The sequence below is a fragment of the Panicum virgatum genome, chromosome 7N (assembly GCF_016808335.1).
Source record: "Panicum virgatum strain AP13 chromosome 7N, P.virgatum_v5, whole genome shotgun sequence".
In the NCBI taxonomy this organism is placed as follows: domain Eukaryota; kingdom Viridiplantae; phylum Streptophyta; class Magnoliopsida; order Poales; family Poaceae; genus Panicum; species Panicum virgatum.
In genome coordinates, this window is record NC_053151.1 from 50,090,594 (window position 1) to 50,115,613 (window position 25,020).

Here is a 25,020-nt window from a genome sequence, read left to right on the forward strand (position 1 = left end):
TGTGGGGGACGGACGGGATGCAGCTCATTCAACGACGGGAGGGAGGAAAAGGGGTCGCCCTAACCCTAATTAAGGCGGGCGCGCATCGGCCACCCCCAACTGCCACACCGGACGCTCCACTTGACGCCTTCCACGTACGCGCCGCGCACACATGCAGGCGATGGCCCGACGCTGACCGGCGAGGGCCCACCTGTCAGTCCAAGGAATGTCAGCCCAGCTCATGTGCAGGTGGATGCGCCCGGGCCCACCACCTCGTGCCCGTGTCAGATCGCTGTACTTGCAGAGGAGAGCGGAGGGAGCCACCCTCGAATCTTCTGCCTCCGCGGCCGCGCCATTTGTTTATGCAAACTCATGGCTCATGGGGGGGGGGGGGGGGGGGGGGGGACTGGAGGGCGAGATCAAATATCAGTAAATCCCAATTCTGCCTAGCTAGCTAGTGGTTTGTTGTTCCGAGATCACCTTTTTGCCTGGCAATTTGTCCTAATATCCGGTGAGGCGATCTTCATTCTTCCGCTCTGCAACCTCCCCGCCGCTTCTTCCACTGCAATGCGGGGGCAACAGATTACTAGTACTCCTACGTCCTTTTCCAGCTGCTTGCCTGCCTTCATCTTGGAGGCCGCCGCAAGCTCCCAAAAGGAAGCTTCCATTTTTTGCTCTTCCTTCCTTCCTGCCCCGTCCCCAGCTTGGCCACTCGAGGTCGAGGGTGGTTCCGGAGAACATCCCCTGCTTCTGTGCTTCACCACTCCATGCCATTGCTTCCACTAGCTAAGCGAGTACTGTGAGTACGTGGTTGGAGATCGATTTTGTTGTAATAATCAGGATTCAGGAGAGGTCCGCGACCAGGTTTTGCCTGCACCGCATCGTCCTCTCCCCGCAAGCTCCAAAAGCCAGGCACTAATTATAGCAAGGGAGACTCATCCAACGCAAGGAAGGAGATACCAACCATTGTACTACTCCTTGCTGCTCCAAGATCCCCATTTTCTTTCACATTTCCAGCGTTTCCTTCCTGCCGCCAGTGTCAATGGCGATGTGATGGAGCTGTTTTCCACGAGGCCAAGAAACTCCTTCGCATTCCCGCAGCTTCTTGGTCGATCTCTTGATCCTTCAGCTGAGCTTCGCCTACGCCGCCTGCCCGCCTCCACTCTCCCATGGCACCAATATAATGTGATGCGGAGGGGCGGTTGTTCCTGAGGAGGAGTAGGAGGAGGGCGCTCAGGGAGAAGAAGAGCGAGCGCCCGGCTCCTTTGGGAGGCGCTAGTTCTGCGCCTGCTGGAGAGAATCGAAGATGGCGGGCGGCGAGGGGGCGGCCGCGGCCGCGGTCACCGGCGAGGGGGAGATGCGGTCGCTGGCGCTCACGCCGACGTGGTCGGTCGCCACAGTGCTCACTATCCTCGTCGCGGTCTCGCTCATAATCGAGCGCTCCGTCCACCGACTCAGCAATGTAAGTGCTAATTCCTACACACACAGAAAGATGCAGCCTGTGCTCCTCGTGATACCTGTTTATTATGCTTAGCACTTCTTGAATTTGGTAAATAGTTAAGTTTTCGATTCAAGAGTTATACTGTCATAAGATGTGATAAGGTACTCCTATTTGGAGCAATTGCCCTTTTTCCCCAGGAGTTTTTGAGCAAAACATGGGTGGCAACTTCTGTTGGTAGCTATTCTTTCCAAAACAACATTCTTTTTTTCCTTAAGAAAAACAACATTCTTTTTTTTATCAGCAGTTCAGCTAAACAGCGGAGTGCTGTGCTGAAAACTTAACCTGATGTTCCTTTCTCATTTACTTCGTTAGGCGTGGCATTACCAGTATCATCAGTTTCCCCCCAACTAACTCAAGATAATCTCGTACTTTTTCAGTGGTTGAAGAAGACCCACCGGAATCCACTTTACAAAGCAATGGAGAAGATGAAAGAAGGTTTCCATGTGTTCTTTGTTGTATTTTTCTACTAGCTTATTTTTTTATTGGGTTTGTTACAAAGCGTGAACTAACATTATGCTACCTTTTGCTGTAGAAATGATGTTGCTTGGTTTCATTTCTCTGCTTCTGGCTGCTACATCAAGAATTATCGCAGGAATCTGCATCGATTCCAAGTATTACATCAGCAGATTCTCTCCCTGCACCAAAGAAGAGGTCGAGGAATCTATAAATGCAGAGCACGCTATTGCTCACGCACGCAAGCATCTCATCGAGGTCATTCTGCACCATTCACTTAGGAGAAATCTAGAAGTTCGTTACCATAACCATCAAGGCTGCTCTGAGGTGTGTAATTGTTTTAATTTCCAAAGTACCTCGAAGAATTTGAGCATATCCAATTATTGTACTAGAATTTATATTACTTTTGCTTCTTTTTTTAGAAAGATCATTTGATGTGCAGGGACACGAGTCTTTTGTTTCGCATGAAGGTCTGGAGCAGCTGCACCGGTTTATATTTGTGATGGCTGTAACTCATGTGACATACAGCTGTTTGACAATGTTACTAGCAATACTCAAGGTGCTTACCCTATTATATTTCTATATTAAGCACAAACTAATCCTTTCTATCAAAATACATTCTACTATACATACTTACTTGGAGAATTGACAATGATGAAGCTTGTGTGTTCTTATCTACCAAACAGTGTATCAGTCTATTGATTACAAGTTGCAGGACCCATGACGAGACACATTTTGAATATGCTAGACAGACATCTGATAATATATGCATATGAACAGACAACACACTTATTCATGCATTTTGTTGGTTCTCACACATTATAATTGGCATTAATATCATCCTGATCCTAATCTTTGCATGCTGGTAGATCCACAAGTGGAGAAAATGGGAGGATGAAGCATTCAGGGATAATCATGAATCATTTTCTCGTAAGTGTACCCTTTTTTTGACCTTTAAAGAAACTATAGGATTCATGTCGGAAATTCATTGGATTTAATGATGTGAAACCGAGGCAAAGCATACATCATTTATTAAATCATTATTGTCGCTTTAGCAGTACATCTTAATGAATCTTGCAGGCTTTTATATTTTTTTTCCAAAAAATAGTTTTGCAATAATTTTAATCCTGCTTTCCTAATGCTTTTACAACCCTAATAGGAGGCCTCTGATTCAACGAAGCTTCTCTTCACTTACCTTTGTAGTTTGTAGTTGGGGAAATTTCCTGTGTCATTGGCGAACTGTATATATTTAACTATATTGTAGCCAAACTGCATCTGACGATGCCTCTTCTTATTTGCATCTGACAGAGATCGCATATGAGTCAGCAACTAGAAGGCAACCAGCACTCACCAAATCCTATTCATTCCGCTCGTGGAGCCAAAATAGTGTGGTCATGTGGCTTGTAAGTTGAGGCCAATAGTTTTAATAGCTCATTTGAGGCACAAAGTTCTCTTTCCATGCACAGGGCCCAAATATTACTATTACCATTTCACTGTTGCAACCACACTTATGACTTTTATTATGTTACCGTGCAGGTTTGCTTTATCGCACAATTTGGTCAGTCTGTTGTTCGGGCAGACTACCTTATCCTCCGCAAGGGTTTCATAATGGTATATATGCCATTTGTTTGCTCTTCCATCCTGAGTAGAATTCTTATTTGATTGCCTTCAGTATGTTTATTCACATAAATGGAGCTAGGCCTTACCTGATACCCATTATATTGGTTTATTGACTATTTCTATTTATAACCAAGACACGCTTTGTACACCCTTGTAGTCTTTTTTGAGTTTCTGAGTCACTGATTGCAGACGCACAAACTTTCACCAACGTACGACTTCCACACTTACATGATACGCACAATGGAAGAGGAGTTTGAAAGGATTGTCGGAGTGAGGTTGGTGTAATAGTAAGCCCTGATTAGTGTCAGCGAGCTTGGCTGTGTATGGATCTTTACTATGTTTTATTTTTTCTCACTGGAGAAATATGATCAGCTAACCTACTCCTTTTATGCAGTGGAGTGCTGTGGGGTTTCGTTGTTGCTTTTATGCTATTCAATGTTGATGGTAAACTTTTAAACCACTTTCCTTCTATTGAGATATTCTTGCTTCCTCACTGTCCAGAATCATATATGGTGATTTTATTTTAGGATCCAACCTGTACTTTTGGATAGCAATTCTTCCTGTAACTGTAAGTTGTAGCCTGCTTCTGGAACATCCTACAACCTAGGTATTTCCTCTTCAACATTTTTGGCCTCAACTGTAATGCGAATGTTGTGCAGCTTGTTCTGCTAATCGGTGCAAAGCTGCAGCATGTCATTGCAACTCTGACAGCAGAGGGTGCCAAGATGACTACCTACGGGCCAAGGATACAGCCAAGGGATGATCTCTTCTGGTTCAAGAAACCAGAGTTTCTCCTTTGGTTAATACATTTCGTTCTCTTTCAGGTACATTTATATACCACTAGAATTTGGAAACAGTTAAGAGATGACCATAAGCTTACTCATGCTTCAATTTGATAATTGTGCAGAATGCTTTTGAGCTGGCTTCTTTCTTCTGGTTCTGGGTATCACTTCTGTCCATCTCAAGTTCAAAAATGAATTATGCGATCATGATAAAGACTTCTTTTCATTAAAACTTTGATAACATATCTGTTGGTTTTGCTGCAGTGGCAATTCGGCTATGATTCATGCTTTATCAAAAACCACCTTTTGGTATATTGCCGTCTTATACTGGGGTATGCATTTCAGAACACCACTTAGTATCTAGTCCTATGAAGCATCAATTTGGTTAACGTGTTTCATTATTTCTCTTCATATATGTATATGTATGATAAACCGTGCCAATATAAAATTTCAGGTTTGCCGGACAGTTCTTGTGCAGTTACAGCACATTGCCTGTTTATGCGCTGGTGACTCAGGTAACACATTTATATGCCAAAATTAAGCTTCAGACTATATGACTTTTCTGATGGACACATGTTGATGAGTTTGCGAATCAGCGGGAATCAACGATCTTGTTAAAGTTCAGATGTCATTTTCAGCAAAGAAGATAACACTTACTAACGACAATGCTTGTACGACAACACAGATGGGGTCCAAATACAAGGCGGCCTTGATCCCGCGGAGGATCAGAGAAACCATCCACGGGTGGGGAAAGGCCACGAGAAAGAAGCGGCGTCGTCGGCGCAGCACCTGGGATGACTCGACGGTCCGCACGGAGACGAGCACCGTGTGCTCCCTCACCGACGAGGACGAGGACGACTTGGACGACCACCACGGGCCGTTCGAGGAGACCCCGAGAGCCGCTAGGGGGGCGCCGTTCCTGAAGATCGAGCTGCAGCCGCAGCACGGCAGCGGGCGTGGCCCCAGGCCGGGCACGCCATGCTTCGACGCCGTGGCCATGCCGGGCAGCAGCTCGACCCACGGCGGCGGCAGTGGACACCCAATGCTCCTCGGGCAGTCGTCCTCGGCCTCGGCGCCATCGTCCCCGTCGCACCGCGGCGGCAACGTGACGAGGTCGGCGTCCATGCCGGGGTTTGCCTCGCTGAGGACAGGCACGGGCACGCCGACGCTCATGAGCCATGACGAGTCCACGTGATCGATGCGTACATGATACATACGCAGATGACACTATTAGTGCTGTAGGATACGGTTGTTGCGGGGTTGCTAGATCGCACGTACAGATGAAGAAATTGGGCTGTTAGTGTAGAACTAGACTTTGAGGTAGGATTCTGATGACATACACGTCTGAATGGAACTGAATATTGTCTGAATACTCTGAACAAATGACTGAGGAATCCGACAGGATTCCGCTGGATCCTTGGCATGCCTAGAGCTGCTTGCCACCGATCGCGAACCACCCAAATCATCGCTCTGTCTGGCCATAAATCAACAGTCTACATTCTTGATCCCAGCCTTGATCGACTTCACTGTTTTCTGGTGATTGTTGCGCATTTGCACTAATAGTCAATACAGTTTCACGAGTATTTTCATCAATTTGAGAAAAGGTTGATCCTACAGCATCACCCCGGCACTGCTCTACTGCTCACTTGGCTTGGAAACTGTCTTACCCCACCCACAGGACGAAATGAAATAATTGAGGCTTGTGATGCAACAGAGAGGACAAATACATGAACTCACATACTTATCACAGATTTCAAACCTTCTTCACTAACAGCTAACACTGTATCAGCAATGGTACATATATTAGATAAGGTTCCTACAGTTGCCAATTAGGCCACGACAACCTGTCAGGCTCAGACTTGTAGAAGAAAGCAGAGTGCAAAATGATGAACCTCTCCCCACAAGCCAAGAGAACTGGAAAACAAATCATTAGGCTGCCACCGAGTTTCCATTTTTCAGGTCTAGTACCAAGGGCAAAACCCTAGAGGAAATCATGGTCCTTGAGTTAGTCTTTGCAAGTCACTCTGTTCATCCAGAGTTTCCATCAGAAGAGGGGGCGCGTAATGCGCGTTCCCTTGGTGCTCTTCAGCGTCCTGGCAGAAGGAGAGGATTATGGTGTCGATTGACATCTCAACCACTGCAAAGAAGAGCTTTGCAACTATGTAACCGAGGGCCCATGTTACCTGCAGTATCAGTGTATCATCAGAATACAGTTAGCTTCAGATTTTAGCAATGGAATTGAAATCTGACAGTCCGAGAAGCGAGAACTTGAATAAACAAAATAAGGTTGAAATTCTCACCAGTACAGGGATCAGTGGAGATGATATCTTGTTGTGCGCAGATTTGTACTTGTGAGTGTCCAACATCAGAAAGGCAAAAAGCGCACAGAAAAGGCTCACACACAGTTTTCCTAGGAAGAGGATCACATCTCCAATGACATTGACTTTTCCAATACGCAGGATATTCTTCATTATCAATCCAGTTGCGAGAACAGAAGCTTTGTGGAAACCCTTCCCAGTAATAGCAATCTGCAGCAGAAAATGAAATACACAATCTTTTTCAGTCTTATACAAGAATAATTTAATTTCAACATGTGTAGCACTAGCATATGCTTTCGCATACAATACAAAGCATTGGTGCAGTAAACTCAAAACTTATAGATGATACAGCATTGGCATAATGGGTTTGAACGGCTGCATTGAAACAAGGTTTGAGCTATAAATCAAGTACATCTATGGGCAATTTGCATTAAGAGCTTTTAGTCTGTGAAGGGACTGAACTGAACCAGTCCCACAAAGTGAGCGAAATGATAAGTTGATAGCTGAATTCAGGAGGGGGGCTATTGTGATCCACAAGAAAGCTTTATACTCACCATTATGTAGGCATTTCGATTTACTGACTTGAGGGTCCAATCTATGCAGCCTAGGCAGCATTCAGAAGAGGAAGATGCTGCTTTCCCAAAGCAGCTTTCCCGAGCAGAACCAACAAACTTCAACTTGCGACGAAGGCATTCTAGTATAAAACGCACCCACTCAACAATTGATACAACAAGTGAACCCAGAGCAACAGATCCAAGGCTGTAGCGCATCAGCCGCTTCAGTGAAGAGACTACAGTGAGAAATGGTATATCATGCTGCATTGAAGTCGCTTGAATGGTCAGTAAGGGAGAATACATCAACTAAGACGAAGAAAAGAAGACCCTGACTGCAGAGAAGTTTTTATGTGAGCCAATCCAGCTAAATTATCGAGTTCAAAACACTTACCGATATTTCACCACGCGCCCAGTAGTAGGAAGCAACCGATCCCGCAATCACAGTTGAAGAGCATGCGAGAAAGAATTGAGTCGCCCAGTAGCAGCCAAATAAGTGGAATAGAATGGCAATGCTAATATGAGGGGTGTAATGGATGCTATAACCACAACAGTTATCACAATTTACTTTGCCCAACTTCAGATCATATGAACAGCAATCGATATTGCAATCATTGCGTACGACTTGACCTGAGCTGAAGAGGTGGAGAGTCGCAGCAAACCAGAACATATAAAATATAGCAAGGATAAAGAATGGCACAAGCGGAAAAACTATGAGTGCCTGAACTTCACCAATGACCTTTGCAGCAACCTGAAACCATTTATCATGGTTAGTGTTTAAGAGCTACTAGCTAGTACCGCATTCACAACGGAGGTGGCATTCACAGCTATTGACTTACCTTTAAAACAGGTGTTGCTATCAGTATACGGCGGACAATAGCTATTGAGGACAGGAAAGCAATGATCATCACTGCTGTCATGAAAATTGTAACAGTATGAAGGTGGCTTATTTCCTGGTAAGAACAGGACTATCAGGATTCAAGAAGAAGCAGATTTAACTTGTAATAGATTTATTCAAATGGATTTACTTACCCGCCCACTTATGTGAACATATGGATCGCTTTCACCAATGACAACAGTTAAAGGGTCACTGCCTATCCAGCCAGCTGAATGTGTGTGCAGCCAGTTAGAAGTAGTGATCCATAAATCAGACATGTGCGATGTGAAAAATGGAGCTTTCTTTGTGAATAGGTACCTACAAACTAGGAACCAGAAAAGTGAATTGTACCTTTAATGTAACAAAACATTGTTACAGATATAACAAGGACATTGAAGAGAACTACAGTTATCCAAGTCATGGCAGCAACGAAATAACGAATCATAAGCAACCAGATCACCGACAAGAAAACAGGGAGAATTCCACCACAAACAATAAATACGGGCCATGATTTCCCAATGTCTGCAATGTATCTCTGCAGTCAGAAGATAAAACAATTAAAGACAGTAACATTCGATATATATTAGGTTAAAACAGGAATTTATTTGAATACAACAAAACAACTATCAATCATTAGCAGGTCCAGCCTAAAGATGGTCCCAAGTACCAATTGTTATTTGCAATAATCATCGGTGTCTCGGTCTCATAATGATATTTTTCAAGGAAGAACATTATGTGCATAGTTTAAAGAAAATTCAGGATAAAACATTGCCACTTAATGCCATTACAATCCAGGAATTTTTTGTGAACATGAAATGGACTAGGCCGGCAACAAAATGATGCCAGGAAATCTACAAACCTTTAATACAGCAGACCTTGAATCAATGGCCTTGTGGACTGTTTTGTCAATGAGAATATTTTCATCAATGCTGACACCACCCATCTGCTGCCAGTGCTTCAAAGAGACATTGGATGCCCGTGCAATAAATTGGCAGCTCCAATATACTGGAGGATAAGAAGAATTTGAATTACTTATTCTCTCAAAATATGAGTTTATTGAATGATAAGCCAAGCTACACTGATTAGTCCTTATGTTCAAAAGGCAGCACAAAATGGCAGCAGAATAAATATTACCATTTACAGTTGGAAATATGACTGGGTAGCATGGACCTTGGAGCTGAAGTGAGCTGTTTCTCATGTCTGGTGTGAGAAACTCAAAATAGTCGTAGTCCCTATTGATCCAATCATCAACAGAGAGACGAATGTCCCCTTCTGGATAATCACAAATAAAGTTCAATCCATCTACTGCTGGATTTGGGCACTCCATAAGGCAGATTGCTTTGGCATCGGCCAGGTTAACCTTGCTGTTCTTGAGTCCACTTTGGTAGACCTGGTTCGGATTCATCCAATATCTAACATCCAGCTCGTGCAAATTTGGGTCACCAAGCTTGTCGCCACAAATGTTCCCTTTGTAGTCCAGTTCATAAGTCAGCCTGCGTAATTAAAGCACAAGATGTCATCTTTGCTCAACTGATGCAGATGCAGAGCATAATAATATTGATCAATCCTTGTTAGGGCGGTCAACCAAACGCTATTTGATAGGGCCATGGAGCTAAATATGACTAAGTCTCAGCCAATGTAGTGGGAGCTGCAGCAACCAAACAGATATCAACAAGAGTTGGCTCCACAGATAAAGATGACCAGTACAAAATACAGTTTCTGCATCTGCACCTAAAATATAAAAATAGGATGGCGATAGTCAAATGGTAGCAATCTGAAGGATGCACGTACACTCATAAATCAACAGACCTGATTTTTCTTTACCCTGAAAAGTGTATTTATGAGGAGGGACGATTAGCTTTCATCTACTTTTAGCCTATAAAGAGCACAATCCTTTAAAACTGTTCTGCTAGGGTTTCGGTAGGGAATGCAATTCCGAGGACCACCAGACAGCTCTTTTATAAGCACTACATACAGGCTTAAGATGCGTCATTCTTTACCCAACCGGTTGGAATACTGAAGCGAGACAAGATTCGCTACGCATTGGCATATCGTATTCCATTAGCAAACAGATCCGTTTGGTAAAATCATGAGCAACCCAAACCCTTTCCGAAAATTAAAAAAATCATGAGCAGCAATTAACAGAAGCTCGCTTGTTGTGCTCCCATGGAGTAACAAAAAAATAGTAACTTTTTTTCCTTGCAGTCATTTTCGCCAAAAAGAAATATATTTTTTCTTGTCGAGGCCGAAATTTTCGTTTAATCCCACCGAAATTGGTCCTGACGCACTTGAAAAAAACCAGGCATCTCACCACATTGGGCGGCCGAACCCAGCAAAGGAAGGCGGAATGAAGAAGATAGAAGAGCGAGCGAGAAGAGATCCTGAGAGGGGAAGGAAGAGGGAGGAGGCGAATCTGACCTGAGCGGGTTTCCCTGGTTGAATCCGAAGCTGGAGTTGACGATCATGGCCACCCAGAAGGCAGCAAAGATGACGAGGAAAGCGATGTCGCGGCACCTGCGATTGTGGTGTATAATGCCGGCGCCGCCGCCTCCCAGCTCGTCGTCCCCGCCAGCGGCCGCCGACGGGTAGCGGCCGATGATCGCGCCGAGGGGCCCTCCCATTTTCCGCCGCCTCCCCTTGTCGCTCTCCTCGCTGCTGGCTCCTCGGTTGCTCGATTGGATTTGGATTTGGATTTGGCGTGAGCGAGGGGGGAGGGAGCGAACTGTGGATGATGTGTGGATAGCAGCTGCCGCCTCTGCAGACTGCAGGAGAGCGGAGTGATGGGCGGGTAGTGTGAAGAGAGAGAGAGGGGGTGGTTTGGCTCTGTCCTGCTTGCCCTTGGGAAAGGGGTCCCTTGTGTGAAAAGGGACTGAGGCTGTGTTTAGTTCCGCATAAAGTTTTCAAAAATTTTTTACTGATGTACATCACATCGAATTTTACGATATATGCATGGAGTATTAAATATAGTTAAAAAATATAATTAATTGCACAGTTTGGTTGTAAATGACGAGACGAATTCTTTAAGACTAATTACTTCATAATTAGACAATAATTATCAAATAAAACCGAAACATACTACACCAACATTTTCACGAACTTTTCACAAACTAAACACACCTTGAGAGGGGGAGAGAGAGAGAGGAGGGGTGACCACTTTTTGGTCTGCTGCAACTCCGTCTCTCTCCGATGCAGGATTCCTGCCTGCTGCCCTGCAGCCGATAAGTGAGGGATTGTTTAGATTATTTTGTATTTTAATATTTTGAAAAAAATATTTTATATTTTTGGATTTTTGAAAGAGAATTTTAAATATTTGAAGTATTAAATGTAGACTAATTATAAAATTAATTACAGATCTCGTCTGTAAACTACGAGACGAATCTAACGAGCCTAATTAATCCATCGTTAGAGCATGTTTATTATAGCATTACTGTAGCAATTTAGTATTTAATCACGTCCTAATCAGGCTCATTAGATTCGTCTCGTGATTTACAGTCCATTTGTGTAATGCGATTTATTTTTCGACTACATTTAGTACATCATGCAAGCGATTTATAAAAATTTTACATTTTGACTTTATGGATCTAAACAGGGCCTGAGAGTGGCCTCCTCCAAACAGCACTAGGCGAAATTAAGAGGGTGTTTAGTTGGTGAAAAAGTTTGAGTTTGGCTACTGTAGTACATTTCGTTGTTATTTGACAATTAATGTCCAATCATGGATTAATTAGTATCATTAGATTCATTTCGTAGGAATCAGTTAGACTATGTAATTAGTTATTTTTTCAACTACATTTAATGCTCTATGCATGTGTCTGAAAATTCGATGTGACATGTATTGCGCAAACTATTTTGGGAACTAAACGCAGCCTAAGGTCATGTTTGGCAGAGCTCCGGCTCTGGCTCCAACACGGGCTCCAACCGGAGCTTTGCCAAACGGGTGCTCATGCACCGGCTCCGGGGCCGGAGCCCCCCCCCCCCCCAAATCACGCTCTCTGGAGCTCTTCGGCAGAGCGGGAGCCAGAGAAAGGTGGCTCCGCGCGGCTCCTCCCGTCCCTGGACGCCCTTGTCCTCGCGAGGCGGTTGACAGCGGACGGAGGGAATGAGGCGCGGTGCGCACGGAGGTAGGCGGGAGCAGGCGGCCGGCGGCGCGCGGAGGCGGGCGGGACCGGCGGCGCGCCGAGGCGGGCGGGACGGGCGGCGCGCGCCCCCGCTGGAGTTTGAGGAGGAGGCGGCGGGGCTGGGTGATGAGGGAATCGCGAGGAAGGAGGAGGCGGGTGCGGGCTGGGCGAAGGGATAGGAGGGGAAGAGGAAAAAAAGAAAAGGGAAAGAAAAAGAAAAAGGGAGGAGAAAAAAAAGAAAAAGAAAGAAAAGAAAAAGGATAATTTAGACTTTTTATAACTTCAATCCAGCAGGTGAAGCTGTTTTGCCAAATGTTTTCCAAAATGGCTCCAGCTCCACCAGAGGAGCCGGAGCTGTTTTTGGAGGAGCCGGAGCCCTGCCAAACAGGCCCTAAAGCCCTGTTTAGTTTCAAAAACATTTGCACAGTACTCGTCACATCGAATTTTCGAACACATACATGGAGCATTAAATTCAGTTGAAAAAAATAACCAATTATATAGTCTAACTGATTAGCACGAGATGAATCTTTTAAGCCTAATTAGTCCATGATTGGACATTATTTGTCAATTAACAACGAAATATGTTACAGTACCAAAATCCAAACTTTTTCACCAACTAAACACACCCTAACCGTGAATCGAACGGAATTAATCGAGAACCGGAACGGAAAGAAAGAATTGGAACCAAGAAATTCGGTTCTGTTCGATTTCCTCTTCAGAAACCAAAATAACCAGATTCTTTCAGTTCCTAGACTCGATTAACTGAAAGAACCGAACAACCGAATATAACGAAAGGAGGCAGCCCAACAAGTAGTGAAGCAGAATCTATCAGATCTTCAGCCCTTCAAACCTTAACCCTAGTCGACGCCTTCTTCAATCTTCAGTAGGAGGCAGCCGCCACTCGACGACGCTCGCCCACTCCGCCTCCGCCTAGCACCCTGGGTGTTGCGCTTCCACTCCTGCTCCCTCTCCCGAGCTCCGCCTTCTTCAATCTTCAGCAAGAGGCAACCGCCACTCGATAACGCTCGCTCACTTCGCCTCCGCCTGGCACCCTAGGTCTTGCACTACCGCTCCCGCTCCCTCTTCCGAGCTCGCCTTCGCCCTACGCCGCCGCTCCCCGACGTAGCCGGCACAGGGGCCTGCGCGGAGGATCCCCCCATGGAGCCTCCACTCAACGCCGCCTGGTCCTCCTCCCTCTTCGGCCCCGCCGCGCGTCGAACCTACTCCGCTCGGGCGTGTGGCCTCCACGTCCCGCCTCTCCCCTTCCACTGCCAGCCCAGAGGCCGGCACCGCCGTTGGCCGCCCGCGGTCGGGCTAGATCGCCAGAGGCAAGCGCTACTGGCCTATGCCGCCGCGACCGGCATAGGGGCCCACACAAAGGATCCCCTAGCGTCTCCACCTCACCGCCTCCTGCTCCTCCTCCCTCTCCGTCATTGCTGCGCGCCACCCCTACTCTAAGTGTTCGGTTCCCTCGGTTAGAACCGGAACCGAACCAAACTAACCAAAACCAAATTTGCTTAGTTCTTATCTATGAAAAGAACCAATCAGTTTCTATTTTCTAGGAAACGAACTTTCGTAGAAACCCTCCCAATTGCCCGGCCTACCTCCAATGGCTGACTCTAAGCTAGCTCATAGAAATTTTTTTAATCGATGAACATTGCAAAAAGTTAAGAGCTAGCTAGCTCATAGAATTTTTTTTAATCGATGAACATTGTAAAAAGTGAAGATCTATCTCTTGTTTCATGAGATAGTTTCATACACGAACTTCGAGATTACAAGAGAATGATGTATGGAGTCATTCATGTTAGAGCATCTCCAGCAGATTTGGTAAAACTGGATACCTAAATTTGCTTTTAGGTATAGGAGAGAGAAGATCTAGGTTATGATTTTGTGCTCCCCTCCAGTAGATTTTGTATAATTGGATATCTATAAAGCTTTCTAAAAATACTCTTATGGTGCAGGGGTTTTTCGTAAAAGGTCCAAGACATAGATAAACTATAAAAAATTACATATTTCACTTAGGGTCTTTTTGCAAAACGTCACCTTCACACAAACAAATCCCCTTCTTCCTCCCTTCACACGCCGACCGCCGCCTCCTCCCCTCCCCTCTCGGCCCCTCGTCCTCCTCCTCCTCTCCGGCATCCCGCGCCGCCACCGGCGTCCCGTGTCGCCTCCGCTGTCCCGCGCCGCCACCGGCGTCCCGCGCGCGCCTCTGAGGCCCTGCTCTACCTTGGCCGCCACAGAGGCCGAAGCCGCACCGAAGGAGGCCGTGAGCCGTGGGCCCTGCTCGGCGCTCGCCTCGAGGGCTCGCACCTGGTTGCCCTTCTGGCACCGGCGTTGCCGCGGATCCCAATCGACGGCGGCGAGCACCAGCGTGCTGAGGCTGAGGTGGGAGGCGGAGTCTGTGGCGAGCCCTGGCCGCGGCGTCCTGCTCGTCCATCTGGCCGTCGGCGTCCCGCCGGATCTGAGCCCTCCGGCTGGACTTCCATGGCGGCGGCGGCGAGACTCCAGGGCGGCAGCGCAGGGCCTCTAGGGGCCGGCGGAACCTTTGGGAGGCGGGGCGGACCTCCTGCTCCAGGGGTGGCCGGGCCTCCAGCTTCAGGGGTAGCGGCGGCGCAACCTCCCAGGGGGTAGCCGGACTTCCATGTCGGCGGCGGCGGGGCACTCCATGCGGCGGCCGGACCTCCAAGAAGCGGCGCGGTGCGGGGAAAGCTCCGATCAGGAGCGGTTGGTCTCTCCCGCCACGCACTTTCAGTTTTAGCAATCCACACTTTGGTTTGGTATATTTGGGTCAAGGAGAGAGAAATTTAGGTAATTTGCTAAAAAAATTAGGAATAGATATCCATATACCAAATCTACTGAAGCGGGTTTTTGGTGGATTTTAGGTATCCTGACAGTTTTTAGAGATAGGTATCCATTATAGCAAATCTGCTGGAGATGCTCTTATGAGCTAAGTGCTAAGAGTCAGGTGGTCATTGGAAGAGTTGTCTCTTAGAAAACTTAAAGCTACGTACTAACTCATACCTTGAGAGGAGACCTTTGAGAGAAAAATGTAGAGCGTCACTTTGCATTCACCCACTTGATGAATGGAGGGCATGGAGCATGTACACAAGTTCTGAGGTAACCCATGTATTGCATTCACCACGGTTAGGGTCAACGGGCGTAGTTTTTGTTTTTTTGAATAAATAACGGGCGTAATTAAATCTGAAGTGAATGCATATGGATTGGACTGGAACTGGAATGGACCCAAGGAAGGGAACACTCCGCACTCCGCTATGTCGCTTCGCTGCACGGCGCATGCTACGAGAGGCTACACGGGACGGGAAGGACGCAAAAGGCTTGGGCCGATCCGACAGAAAAGGCACCCACCCACCCTAGCTTTTCGCAGGAATTGTTTGGATATGAGACTAGGTCAGGCCAGCACAAAGTTAGGGTAACCCATGATTTGCTATATTGATACTATAATAACCATCTACTAATCATAAATTAATATATGTGGATGCTATCTTCTTGACTTGATGTAAGCCATGCTTACTTTGTATCATGGCAACTTTGAGGAGATCGGACAAAGTGTGCCTGAGATCCTGAGCCCACCACGCAGGTACGCACAGCTTGAGCAAGCTGCTCCATGTGCGAGGCCGACAGGGCAGGACCGGGGCGCTGGCAGCGTCCTTCTCATTTCCTCCATCTCCTTCTTTTTTTTTTTTGGGTGGACTTCCTCCGTCTTCAATCAATTGTTCAAGAAACAAGAAGCACTTGGTTTGGTTGGGGGAAATAGCCAGGCCCAGCAGCCATGCATTAGCCCAACAACACAAAGCGCCTTCGGGCCTCGATGGACTGTATCTGGGCCTAAGTAAGGGTGGTCGTCCCTGGCGCGCGTGGTTTCCTTTTTCCTTTCTTTTTACGCGCACCAGCTGCACCACTACCGCCGCCACGTCGCAGATCACGGTCCAACCCCCGCACCACGTCATGACACGCCGGTCACCGCCCGATCAGCGAAATCGATGGCTCCTGTTGCCTCAAGTACGTGTTGCCACGCTTCCGGTGGTACACGTCACCTTCCATAGCCCATATATATATACACCTCGACAAGACGACGACAGGGATCGAGGTAGCAAGCAAAGGTAGCAGCAGGTTGGGGCATCGTCGAGCCGACATGTCGTCGCGTGCGCACAAGCTGCTGCTCGCCGCATTGCTCGTCGCGGCGCCGACTGCTCCCTCCGCCGCCGCGGCGGAGGCGGACAGCAAGAAAGCCGGCGGCGGGGGCACGGTGATCGGCATCGACCTCGGGACGACCTACTCATGCGTGGGCGTGTACCGGAACGGCCGCGTGGAGATCGTCGCCAACGACCAGGGGAACCGCATCACGCCGTCGTGGGTGGCCTTCACCGACGGCGAGCGCCTCATCGGCGAGGCCGCCAAGAACCAGGCCGCCGCCAACCCCGAGCGCACCGTCCACGACGCCAAGCGCCTCATCGGAAGGCAGTTTGACGATGCCGAGGTGCAGAAGGACATGAAGCTCCTGCCGTACAAGGTCGTGAGCAAGAACGGCAAGCCGCACGTGGAGGTGGAGGTGAAGCAGGGCGACGTGCGGGCGTTCAGCCCCGAGGAGATCAGCGCCATGGTGCTCGCCAAGATGAAGGAAACCGCCGAGGCCTACCTCGGCGGCACGGTCCAGGACGCCGTCATCACCGTCCCGGCCTACTTCAACGACGCGCAGCGCCAGGCCACCAAGGATGCCGGCGCCATCGCCGGCCTCAACGTGCGCCGCATCCTCAGCGAGCCCGCCGCCGCCGCCCTCGCCTACGGCCTCGACAAGAAGGCCGGCCGCGAGCGGAACGTCCTCGTGTTCGACCTCGGCGGCGGAACCTTGGACGTCAGCGTGCTCACCATCGACAACGGCGTCTTCGAGGTGCGGGCCACCAGCGGCGACACCCACCTCGGCGGCGAGGACTTCGACCAGCGCGTCATGGAGCACTTCATCGGGCTCGTCAGGCGGAAGCACGGCAAGGACGTCGCCGGCAACAGCCGCGCGCTCGGGAAGCTGCGCCGCGAGTGCGAGCGCGCCAAGAGGGCGCTCAGCAGCCAGCACCAGGTCCGCGTCCAGGTCGAGTCGCTCGTCGACGGCGTCGACTTGTCGGAGCCGCTGACCAGGGCCAGGTTCGAGGAGCTCAACGGCGATCTCTTCCGCAAGACGATGGCGCCCGTCAACAAGGCCATGGCGGACGCCGGCCTTGCCAAGAGCGACATCGACGAGATCGTCCTCGTCGGCGGCAGCACCAGGATCCCCAAGGTGAGGCAGCTGCTCAAGGACTACTTCGACGGCAAGGAGCCCAACAGCGGGGTCAACCCCGACGAGGCGGTTGCCTATGGCGCCGCCGTTCAAGGAAGCATCCTGACGAGGCGGATGAGTTCACCGAGGAAGACAAGAAAGTGAAGGAGAGGGTCGACGCCCGGAACCAGCTCGAGACGTACACTTACAGCGTCAAGAGCACCGTCGACGACGAGCTGGGCGACAAGATGGACGCCGACGACAAGGAGAGGGTACAAGAGGCGGTGAGGGAGGTGAATGAGTGGCTGGACGGCAACCCGGACGCCGACAAGGAAGACTACGTGGAGAAGCTCATGGAGTTGGAGGATGTCTGCAACCCAGTCTTCTCTGGAGCCTACCAGAGGTCCAATGACGAAGATGGAACAGAGGAGAACGACCATGACGAGCTTTAGGATAGGATTTTTGTTCTTAGCTTAGTATAATACCACTTTAGACCTTTGAACTACATATTGTTTTATTGTCCAGACGAGCCATAAATTGTTTATGTCGTGTTTCTTCTTCTTTAATTGCACTTTGCAAGTCTGACTGACGTTCAGAATCATACAATGTCAGATTTCTGCTCTATCATGTTAAGTGCAGTACATCGTCTCATTTCTGCTCGTGAACCAAATACAAAAGTAATCATACACACATGATGGCGAACCATGTATCATTGGAATTTCTTTCACTAACAGACCACTGGTGTTCAGCACAAATCCATTAGTACAATTCTTCTGTGTAAAGCAATACAAGTATCATCCAGTACTCAATACTGCATTACCTTTAGTTTTAACAACCGAATTGATGAGGTCGATAAAACAACTCATCAGATTTCCCAAGCTTCATAGAGGACGCCAGGTAGACTAGATGTCCACAACTCGTCTGATTTTCCCAAGCTTTATACAGGATAGAAGATACACCAGATGTCCCATACAAAAAAACACGCAACCAAGTGTTCTAGGAGCTTAGGTTACAGCTTATATAGGGCAGCGTGTTTCTTGACAGAAGACGTCAACATATCCAGCTCACTCGGTGTTGTCAGTTTGCCTGGTTCATAAAAGACCAGCTTGAAGGGCATAAGTCACGTGCAGTGTTCCCATCCTCATCCTTGATCTGAAGATCAGCGCGATGCTTAACGAGCAATTCTGCAATGTCTTCTCTTTCACAAACAACAGCATAGTGAAGTGCCGTTTGTCCTTCATTATCCTGAACAAAGCAGATACGGTTAATTTCAGTTCATTAAGCGCATACACGAAATGACTCAAAAGAGGCCGTGCCTCAACTTTGTAGCTTTACAATGCACTGCAGGCTGAACTACTGACAGCAATCGAGGGTTAAAGTGAACATAGGCAACATGTTTTCTAGTTACTGTAGTTTAAGACGTAAATAAAATCGATCACACTTATTCAACTATAAGACCAATGGTGAAGCCAGACCCTAGCACGGCTCCTAAACCTTATCAGCACGCAAATACTATGAAATGAAGGGGGTGAACGAGATTATGACAGGATTAGGACTGTTTTAGCCATGTCAGCCCTGGTGGCCTTTGGCAATCTCTGGGTCCACTTCTGTATATGACTAGCTCCTATTGCTCCACCCTTGCTCATCATATCAATCAGCCATGAGTTAAAGAATGCAATAAGTATACAAATAATTCCAATATACCTTAGCATTCAGATCTGCATTTGCTTTTGCAAGAACTTCAACAGCACTTAGATGGCCACGGTCAACAGCCCAGTGCAATGGAGTTCTACCTTCAGTATCTAAACCATCATAAGAACAAACCATGTTTGCATGAGCTATGGTCATAAAGACAACAGAAGCATCAGATTGTTCATAGTTTACAAACCTCTCGCGTTGACATCCACACCAGCAGTCAGATGCTTTAGTATGTCATCAGTTGCTCCTTCCCTCGCTGAAACATGGATGTCATCAAGTTCTCTGCACATACAAGTAGTTCAAAATAAGGAGCATGTCATCTTACTTCATATGACTTGTCACATCCACGAAGGTCGAATCAACAATAAACTGCTGTAGAAGACATACATGAGGTAAATAACACTTACGCTTCATTTCCTTCGTCTTCCTCATACATCAAACTACTAAACACAGGTCCCATGGGTCCCTTCGAACCTGATGCAGAAGCCATGCTATCTTCGTCTTTCCTTTTCTAAAATCGTGTCACAAATAAGCCAACACTGTCATGAGGATTACCGTACAGATTGCAGCAAGAGTGTGGTTGATAAAGACATATAGAATTTACCATGCTTGAACCGGCAGCCCAGTTAGGGAATAGCTCATCAACTATTCTGATGTACTCCTGCATAGCTTCTTCTGTAGGCATAGCACCCAGCTTATGCCAAGCATTCCTGGCATATTGAGATCACAAATGGTTACATGTTAGACTGAACTGACTACTCAAAATCAAGAACCAAAGTGGTATGATGCTAATATATGAGTTCATGTACTTGCTAATAATCTGAAACATAATGCACAACAGGAACATCTTCATACTGATATAGCTGAGAACTGCAGAGCTATGCAGCATGATGATCATCAGGACACGCTCTGGACACAAGTCACAACAGAGCAAGGATACCAAATCTAAGTAAATTTATGCTCAGGCAACATTAACACGAATAATAACTGATAAACGCATAAATAAGCTTGATCCATAACAATTACGGCTACTGAACTATGCAGATATAGAAGTATCATTTCAGGTTTGCTTCTTATCCAGCATGCCAATGAATCCTCAACTAAATCTAAAGCTGAACAGGTGAACAGAGAGACAAGGATACAGGAAATCCGAAGCGGAATTCAGCAAGGGGGAGACAGGGGATGATGGGATTGGAATCTACCACTTGGCACGGGCCTTGAGCTTGAGCGCGGACGGCTGCGGCGCGGTGCAGGGCCCCTCGGTGGCGATCTTGTAGAGCCCGTAGAGCCGCAGCTGCGCCTCCTCGGGGACGCTGGTGCCTGACGCGGCGGAGGCCGCGACGAAGGCGGAGGCGGCGCTGAACTCCTCGTCGAGCTCGGTGCTCTCCACGCCCTCCCAGTCGCTGTCGCTGCCGCCGTCGCTGGAGACGTGGCCTCCGTGGGAGGGCTTCGGGGGATCCGCGGGGACCGGGATGTCCGGGCTCGCCGGGGAGCGGGAGGCGGCGGCGGTGGGGGAGGCCGGAGGGGAGCGCGTGATGCGGAGGTTGTCCTCCTTGAAGGCGATGACGGTGGAGATGAGCTTGGCGACGAGGAAGGCGAAGAGGAGGCCGATGGCGGCCGCCTGGCCCAGCTCCTGCCAGTCCCCGGCCATGGTCGGCGCCGGCGAGGTGGTGACCTAGATGCGGCGGGGCGGTGACGATGACTTGGAGTTGGAATTGGGGGGTGTGGTGGGAAACTCCGAAGCGGCGGAAGGGGGTGGGTGGGGCCCGAGCAGGGGAAGGAAAAGGAACGAGGACGAGCAAGTAAAAGAGGAAACCAGCAAGGTCCAAAACGTTAAATGGCTCGCACCCGAAACGGAACGTGGTGGGCTGGATTCATACGCAACACGTGTGGTGTGGTGTGCCGTGTCGTGTGCAGTGCAGTGCACACCCAAAAAATTCATAAGAAATACACAAAGGAAAGTAGGAAATGGATTTTATTATCAAATGTTGAAATATGTTTGCATCCATTTGCAAATTTTCTCAAACATTCCTTTCCAACAAATATGCTTCTGTACTCACGTCTGGTAAAAGGAGAAATTATATATGACAACAGATATAAGCTAATTTTAGCCTATATATGGCATTAGGGACGTATGTATAGTTGGTCAACAAATTAAGAACACTCCCTGTTAAACTCCCTCGATCAACTTGCACTGTTACCAGCGGCCAAGCTCAACTACAAAGAAGAGCTGTTCAGCGAGAAGGGAAATGGTGTAAAATCAGACCATGGATTAATTATTAGAGTAGCAGCCCAAGTGCTCGATCGTAGTACCAGGACTTTGACTTTACTTACCTTTTTCTCTAATTTCTAGCCCATCAACTCTTCAGTTTGTCTTTCTTACCATTTTCTCTAATTTCTAGGCCATCAACTCTTCAGTTTGTCTTTTTTTTCTTTTTTATTTTGCCTTTTATCCTATGGATTAGCAAAATGGGCCACTGAGCCTCTGATCCACTGATTGTGTCATACTAGTCTATCAACCCGCACTCCCGCACGGGCTAATTAGAATTAATATAAGAATGATGTTAATAATTATAATTATCTATCTCACGCTCTTTTCATCTATTAAATAAGCGAACACATACTCTAAAATATATATATTTGTCATTATCTGGTTGCAATAGATTTCATTTTGCATCACACCTCAATATTTATTCAATATATGTTTAGTTCAACTATTTATTTGTGAATTGATATTCTTATCTCTTCCATTATACATGAATATATGGTGACATAGATTGTAGGTAGTATTTTTTATACAAATAATAAAATAAATAATATATTAATAATGATAGAAATAGTAATTTAAATTTTTATATTGATGCACTTTAATATATTATTATCATTATATAATTTAGATTCAGATTTATGAGTAATTTGACTTGTAATAAATGACATAATTGGATAATTTATATGCAAATTTAGGAGGATATTTGTATTAATTTTATAATGGCATAGGTAGGTAATTTATATAAAGATTAGGGGGTTACTTTAGATTTTTGTATAATGACAGAGGTGGGTAATTTAAATATATGTTTAGGGGGTTACTTTAGTCTATTTTCATAATGGCAGAGGTGGGTAATTTATTAGAAAAGATAATAGATCCGATGTTTATTATAATTAGAGTTGTTGGATTGATGGCTGGATGTTTCTGATTTTTGTGAGAATTTACAGAATTTCTTTATTTTTTTAGAGTGTCCACCTAGGATCCTATGTGGCTTCATGTGGAGGCTCCAAAGAAACCTCTAATTAGTAATAATAAGATAGATTTATAAGCTGCGCATTGCTCCCAGAGCACATGTGACTACTTTTATACTATACTTTTGTGTGTACACTAAGAACAGACACATTGAACACAAAAATAGAAGATGTCTTCTATGCTAAGTTGATATATGTGTGACGACGGGTCCTTTTCACATGAATTTGCATCCCCCGTAACCTGCAGCCATGAAAGATTTCGATCACGTGTTTAATCAAAGACACAATAACAATTCACTTTATCTAGCTGGAGATCACATGGACATGGATAGATACGCTACTGTCGACCATCTAGCAAGCTTAAAAGAGGATCAAATAAAATCTTACTGGGGTCAGCTGTAGTAACAAGGCCGGTCTGACCAAAGTCGCAGTCAAACGCGTGCTGGCCATTGGACTGGAAATAGAGGTTCATAGCGTACGCCGCGTGGCCCTGCAATGTGTCCGGCTCGTAGCAGACGCCGCCCGCCCGGATCGCCGCGCAGTCGACGCCCTCTTGCCCGCACGCGAAGTCGATGTTCTCCTGCAGCATCATCTCGTCCGCGCCCGGCTTGGGCACGCACCATTGCCGCCGGCCAGCCGCCGCCGGCGTCACTTTCGTGCTCACCGGCACAACGGTCTGCAATGCATGTATGCATGATGCAACAATAGTATGCAATCTGATGAACAGTAATGAGCAACTGAAGAATCATAATTAATCTAATGATACTCCTACCTCCGGAGAAGTAAAGATGCCGGCGTCGTAAACCGCCGTCATGTCGCCACGGAACAGGCCGAAGTTCCTCTGGGAAACCGGCCCGGGCTTGAGGTTCTCGTCGAAGAGGGAGAAGATGGAGACCTCGAAGGTGCGGTTGGGCATGAGCGGGGTGCCGACGCCGGACCCGAGGTGCCGGATGGCCTTCTTGTTGTAGTCCCGGGCGAGGTCCGCGCCCACGCCGAGCTCCCAGTCCTCCCCGGCCGACGGCCACCCGGTCTCGGTCACGGCGATGTCCACGTCGCCGAAGCCCAGCCGCCTGATCGCCGAGTGCACGGCGTCCAGCTGCGCGTCGAGCATGTTGCTGTACACGAGGCCGGAGCCCTCGTCCATGACGCCGGCGTTCACCCGGAACAGGGCGAAGTCCAGCGTGTCGCTGGTGAGCCCGTAGAACGGGTACGCGTTCACCATGAAGGGCGCGCCCGTCGCGCGGAGGAATCGGAGGAGCGGCTTCACGATGGCCGTGTCGTAGCCGTCGCGGAACCGGGCGGCCGACGGCTGCTCTGTCGTGGTCAGGACCCCGAGCGAGTGCGTGGTGGAGACCTTGATCCGGTCGTGCAGGGTCGCGGCCACCAGCGCCGTGTGCAGGTTCCGCATGGCCGGCACGAGGGCCAGCAGCAGCGTCCGGTTGGCCTCGGTGGTCACCTCGTTGCCGACGAGGAGCCGCGAGATGTTGGTGGCGCGCGCGTAGGGCGCCACGTTCTCGCGCACCCACCGCCGCGCCAAGGCGAGGCTCACGAGGCGCGGGACCACGCCGTTGGGCACCGTCACGTCCATGGCGAGGCCGGTGCCGGCGAAGGCTTGCAGCACCGCCGGGTCGGCGTCCAGGAGCCTCACGCGGTCGACGAGGGTGTCGCGGGCCAGGAACCGCGCCACGTCGGCTGGCGGCGGGAGGGTCGTCCCCCGCGTGCCGTAGTTGACGCCGATGCCGCCGGCGTCCGCGCCTGCATGCGCACAAGAACAGTGTCAATACGAGCCCGTGCCATGCGGATTCACACAACAAGCAAGAGGGTAGCTAGTAACATGAATACATGATCTACCTTGGATAGCAGAAAGCGAGAGCAGCATTGGGAGGAGGATCTGGACCAAGACGACGGTGGGGAGCTTCATCACCGTGGTTACTGGGTAGCTGCTATGACTTAGTTACTACCACCAGTAGGTGATACTTCTTCACTTCTGAGATGCCGAGAGAATGGCTTGCAGCTTGCAATTTTTAAAGAGGGAGGGAATTGGGTCCTCTTCTTCGGTAGAGGAACGACGCCACGGCCACCATATCAGGCAGGCCACATGCCATTGCGTCACATGCCATTGCGTGATGCCGGAGCAGAACAGTCAGCTTCACTCTGACATGGATGCCTTCCTTTGGCTCTGGGTTACAGCCTCGTGCTCGACCATGCCATGAACTTGGTTCTTTTCTTGACCCTTTTACGTTCTCGCTTGCTCGCTTGCCAGCTTTGTGCCTTTCTTCGCAGTGACTTCTGTGACATACTGGTGACCCTTAAAAGTTTCACGCACTGTTCTGTTGGCATTCTGGTATGGGGTGTGTTTAGATCTCCAAACTTCCCATCATATCGAAATCACATCAAAACATTAAATATAACAAGTGACTCATGCATGGAGTACTAAATGTAGATAAATAAAAAAACTAATTGTATAGTTTTGATGTACGTTGCGAGACGAATTTTTTGAGCCTAGTTAGATCATAGTAGGACAATATGCACTACAAACAAACGAAAAGTGATACAGTGTGCTACAGTATTTTTCAGCGCTACAGTATTTTTCCATGAGAACTAAACACAGCCATGG

General features: G+C 48.0%; 4 protein-coding genes and 1 pseudogene across 4 annotated transcripts; 2 read left to right on the top strand and 3 right to left on the bottom strand.

The window, feature by feature from the left end:
- Positions 1–374: 374 nt before the first annotated feature.
- Positions 375–5,694, top strand: LOC120682368 (MLO-like protein 14). The gene is made up of 15 exons (XM_039964231.1): positions 375–1,441; positions 1,858–1,915; positions 2,013–2,260; positions 2,376–2,492; positions 2,803–2,863; positions 3,242–3,336; positions 3,470–3,544; positions 3,743–3,828; positions 3,948–3,997; positions 4,081–4,121; positions 4,213–4,377; positions 4,461–4,496; positions 4,600–4,667; positions 4,790–4,850; positions 5,021–5,694. Exons 1-15 carry the CDS (start codon positions 1,286–1,288, stop codon positions 5,528–5,530), a joined length of 1,827 nt encoding a protein of 608 aa, XP_039820165.1. The 5' UTR covers positions 375–1,285; the 3' UTR covers positions 5,531–5,694.
- Positions 5,695–6,048: 354 nt separating this feature from the next.
- Positions 6,049–10,898, bottom strand: LOC120682367 (choline transporter protein 1-like). The gene is made up of 10 exons (XM_039964228.1): positions 10,500–10,898; positions 9,216–9,574; positions 8,941–9,086; positions 8,433–8,616; positions 8,237–8,310; positions 8,044–8,157; positions 7,599–7,955; positions 7,208–7,468; positions 6,636–6,863; positions 6,049–6,518 (listed from the first exon to the last, which is right to left on the bottom strand). Exons 1-10 carry the CDS (start codon positions 10,700–10,702, stop codon positions 6,327–6,329), a joined length of 2,118 nt encoding a protein of 705 aa, XP_039820162.1. The 5' UTR covers positions 10,703–10,898; the 3' UTR covers positions 6,049–6,326.
- A 5,454-nt stretch (positions 10,899–16,352) lies between these two features.
- On the top strand, positions 16,353–17,977 carry LOC120681395 (annotated as a pseudogene).
- Positions 17,978–18,160: 183 nt separating this feature from the next.
- On the bottom strand, positions 18,161–20,920 carry LOC120682440 (acyl-CoA-binding domain-containing protein 4-like). The gene is made up of 6 exons (XM_039964355.1): positions 20,369–20,920; positions 19,771–19,876; positions 19,574–19,677; positions 19,357–19,448; positions 19,173–19,270; positions 18,161–18,713 (listed from the first exon to the last, which is right to left on the bottom strand). The coding sequence occupies exons 1-6, from the start codon at positions 20,815–20,817 to the stop codon at positions 18,546–18,548; spliced, it is 1,017 nt and encodes a 338-aa protein (XP_039820289.1). The 5' UTR covers positions 20,818–20,920; the 3' UTR covers positions 18,161–18,545.
- Positions 20,921–22,454: 1,534 nt separating this feature from the next.
- On the bottom strand, positions 22,455–24,747 carry LOC120680601 (glucan endo-1,3-beta-glucosidase-like). The gene is made up of 4 exons (XM_039962100.1): positions 24,255–24,747; positions 23,176–24,158; positions 22,791–23,079; positions 22,455–22,644 (listed from the first exon to the last, which is right to left on the bottom strand). The coding sequence occupies exons 1-4, from the start codon at positions 24,322–24,324 to the stop codon at positions 22,619–22,621; spliced, it is 1,368 nt and encodes a 455-aa protein (XP_039818034.1). The 5' UTR covers positions 24,325–24,747; the 3' UTR covers positions 22,455–22,618.
- Positions 24,748–25,020: the final 273 nt, after the last annotated feature.

Bases quoted from the DNA above. Each gene is read 5' to 3' on its own strand.
- LOC120682368 (XM_039964231.1), top strand. From the start codon at position 1,286: ATGGCGGGCGGCGAGGGGGCGGCCGCGGCCGCGGTCACCGGCGAGGGG. The intron at 3,998-4,080 runs GTAAACTTTTAA...ATTTTATTTTAG, and splicing joins TATGCTATTCAATGTTGATG to GATCCAACCTGTACTTTTGG. The intron at 4,668-4,789 runs GTATGCATTTCA...ATAAAATTTCAG, and splicing joins TATTGCCGTCTTATACTGGG to GTTTGCCGGACAGTTCTTGT.
- LOC120682367 (XM_039964228.1), bottom strand. From the start codon at position 10,702: ATGGGAGGGCCCCTCGGCGCGATCATCGGCCGCTACCCGTCGGCGGCC. The intron at 6,864-7,207 runs GTGAGTATAAAG...TTTCTGCTGCAG, and splicing joins ATCGAAATGCCTACATAATG to ATTGCTATTACTGGGAAGGG. The intron at 6,519-6,635 runs GTGAGAATTTCA...CTGATACTGCAG, and splicing joins CTCCACTGATCCCTGTACTG to GTAACATGGGCCCTCGGTTA.
- LOC120682440 (XM_039964355.1), bottom strand. From the start codon at position 20,817: ATGGCCGGGGACTGGCAGGAGCTGGGCCAGGCGGCCGCCATCGGCCTC. The intron at 19,877-20,368 runs GTAGATTCCAAT...TCAATATGCCAG, and splicing joins CTCAAGGCCCGTGCCAAGTG to GAATGCTTGGCATAAGCTGG. The intron at 18,714-19,172 runs GTATATTGGAAT...TGCTTTGTTCAG, and splicing joins ATGCAGATCTGAATGCTAAG to GATAATGAAGGACAAACGGC.
- LOC120680601 (XM_039962100.1), bottom strand. From the start codon at position 24,324: ATGAAGCTCCCCACCGTCGTCTTGGTCCAGATCCTCCTCCCAATGCTG. The intron at 23,080-23,175 runs GTAGGAGTATCA...CATGCATTGCAG, and splicing joins GCATCTTTACTTCTCCGGAG to ACCGTTGTGCCGGTGAGCAC. The intron at 22,645-22,790 runs GTAAGATTTTAT...TCATGGCTGCAG, and splicing joins TGTTACTACAGCTGACCCCA to GTTACGGGGGATGCAAATTC.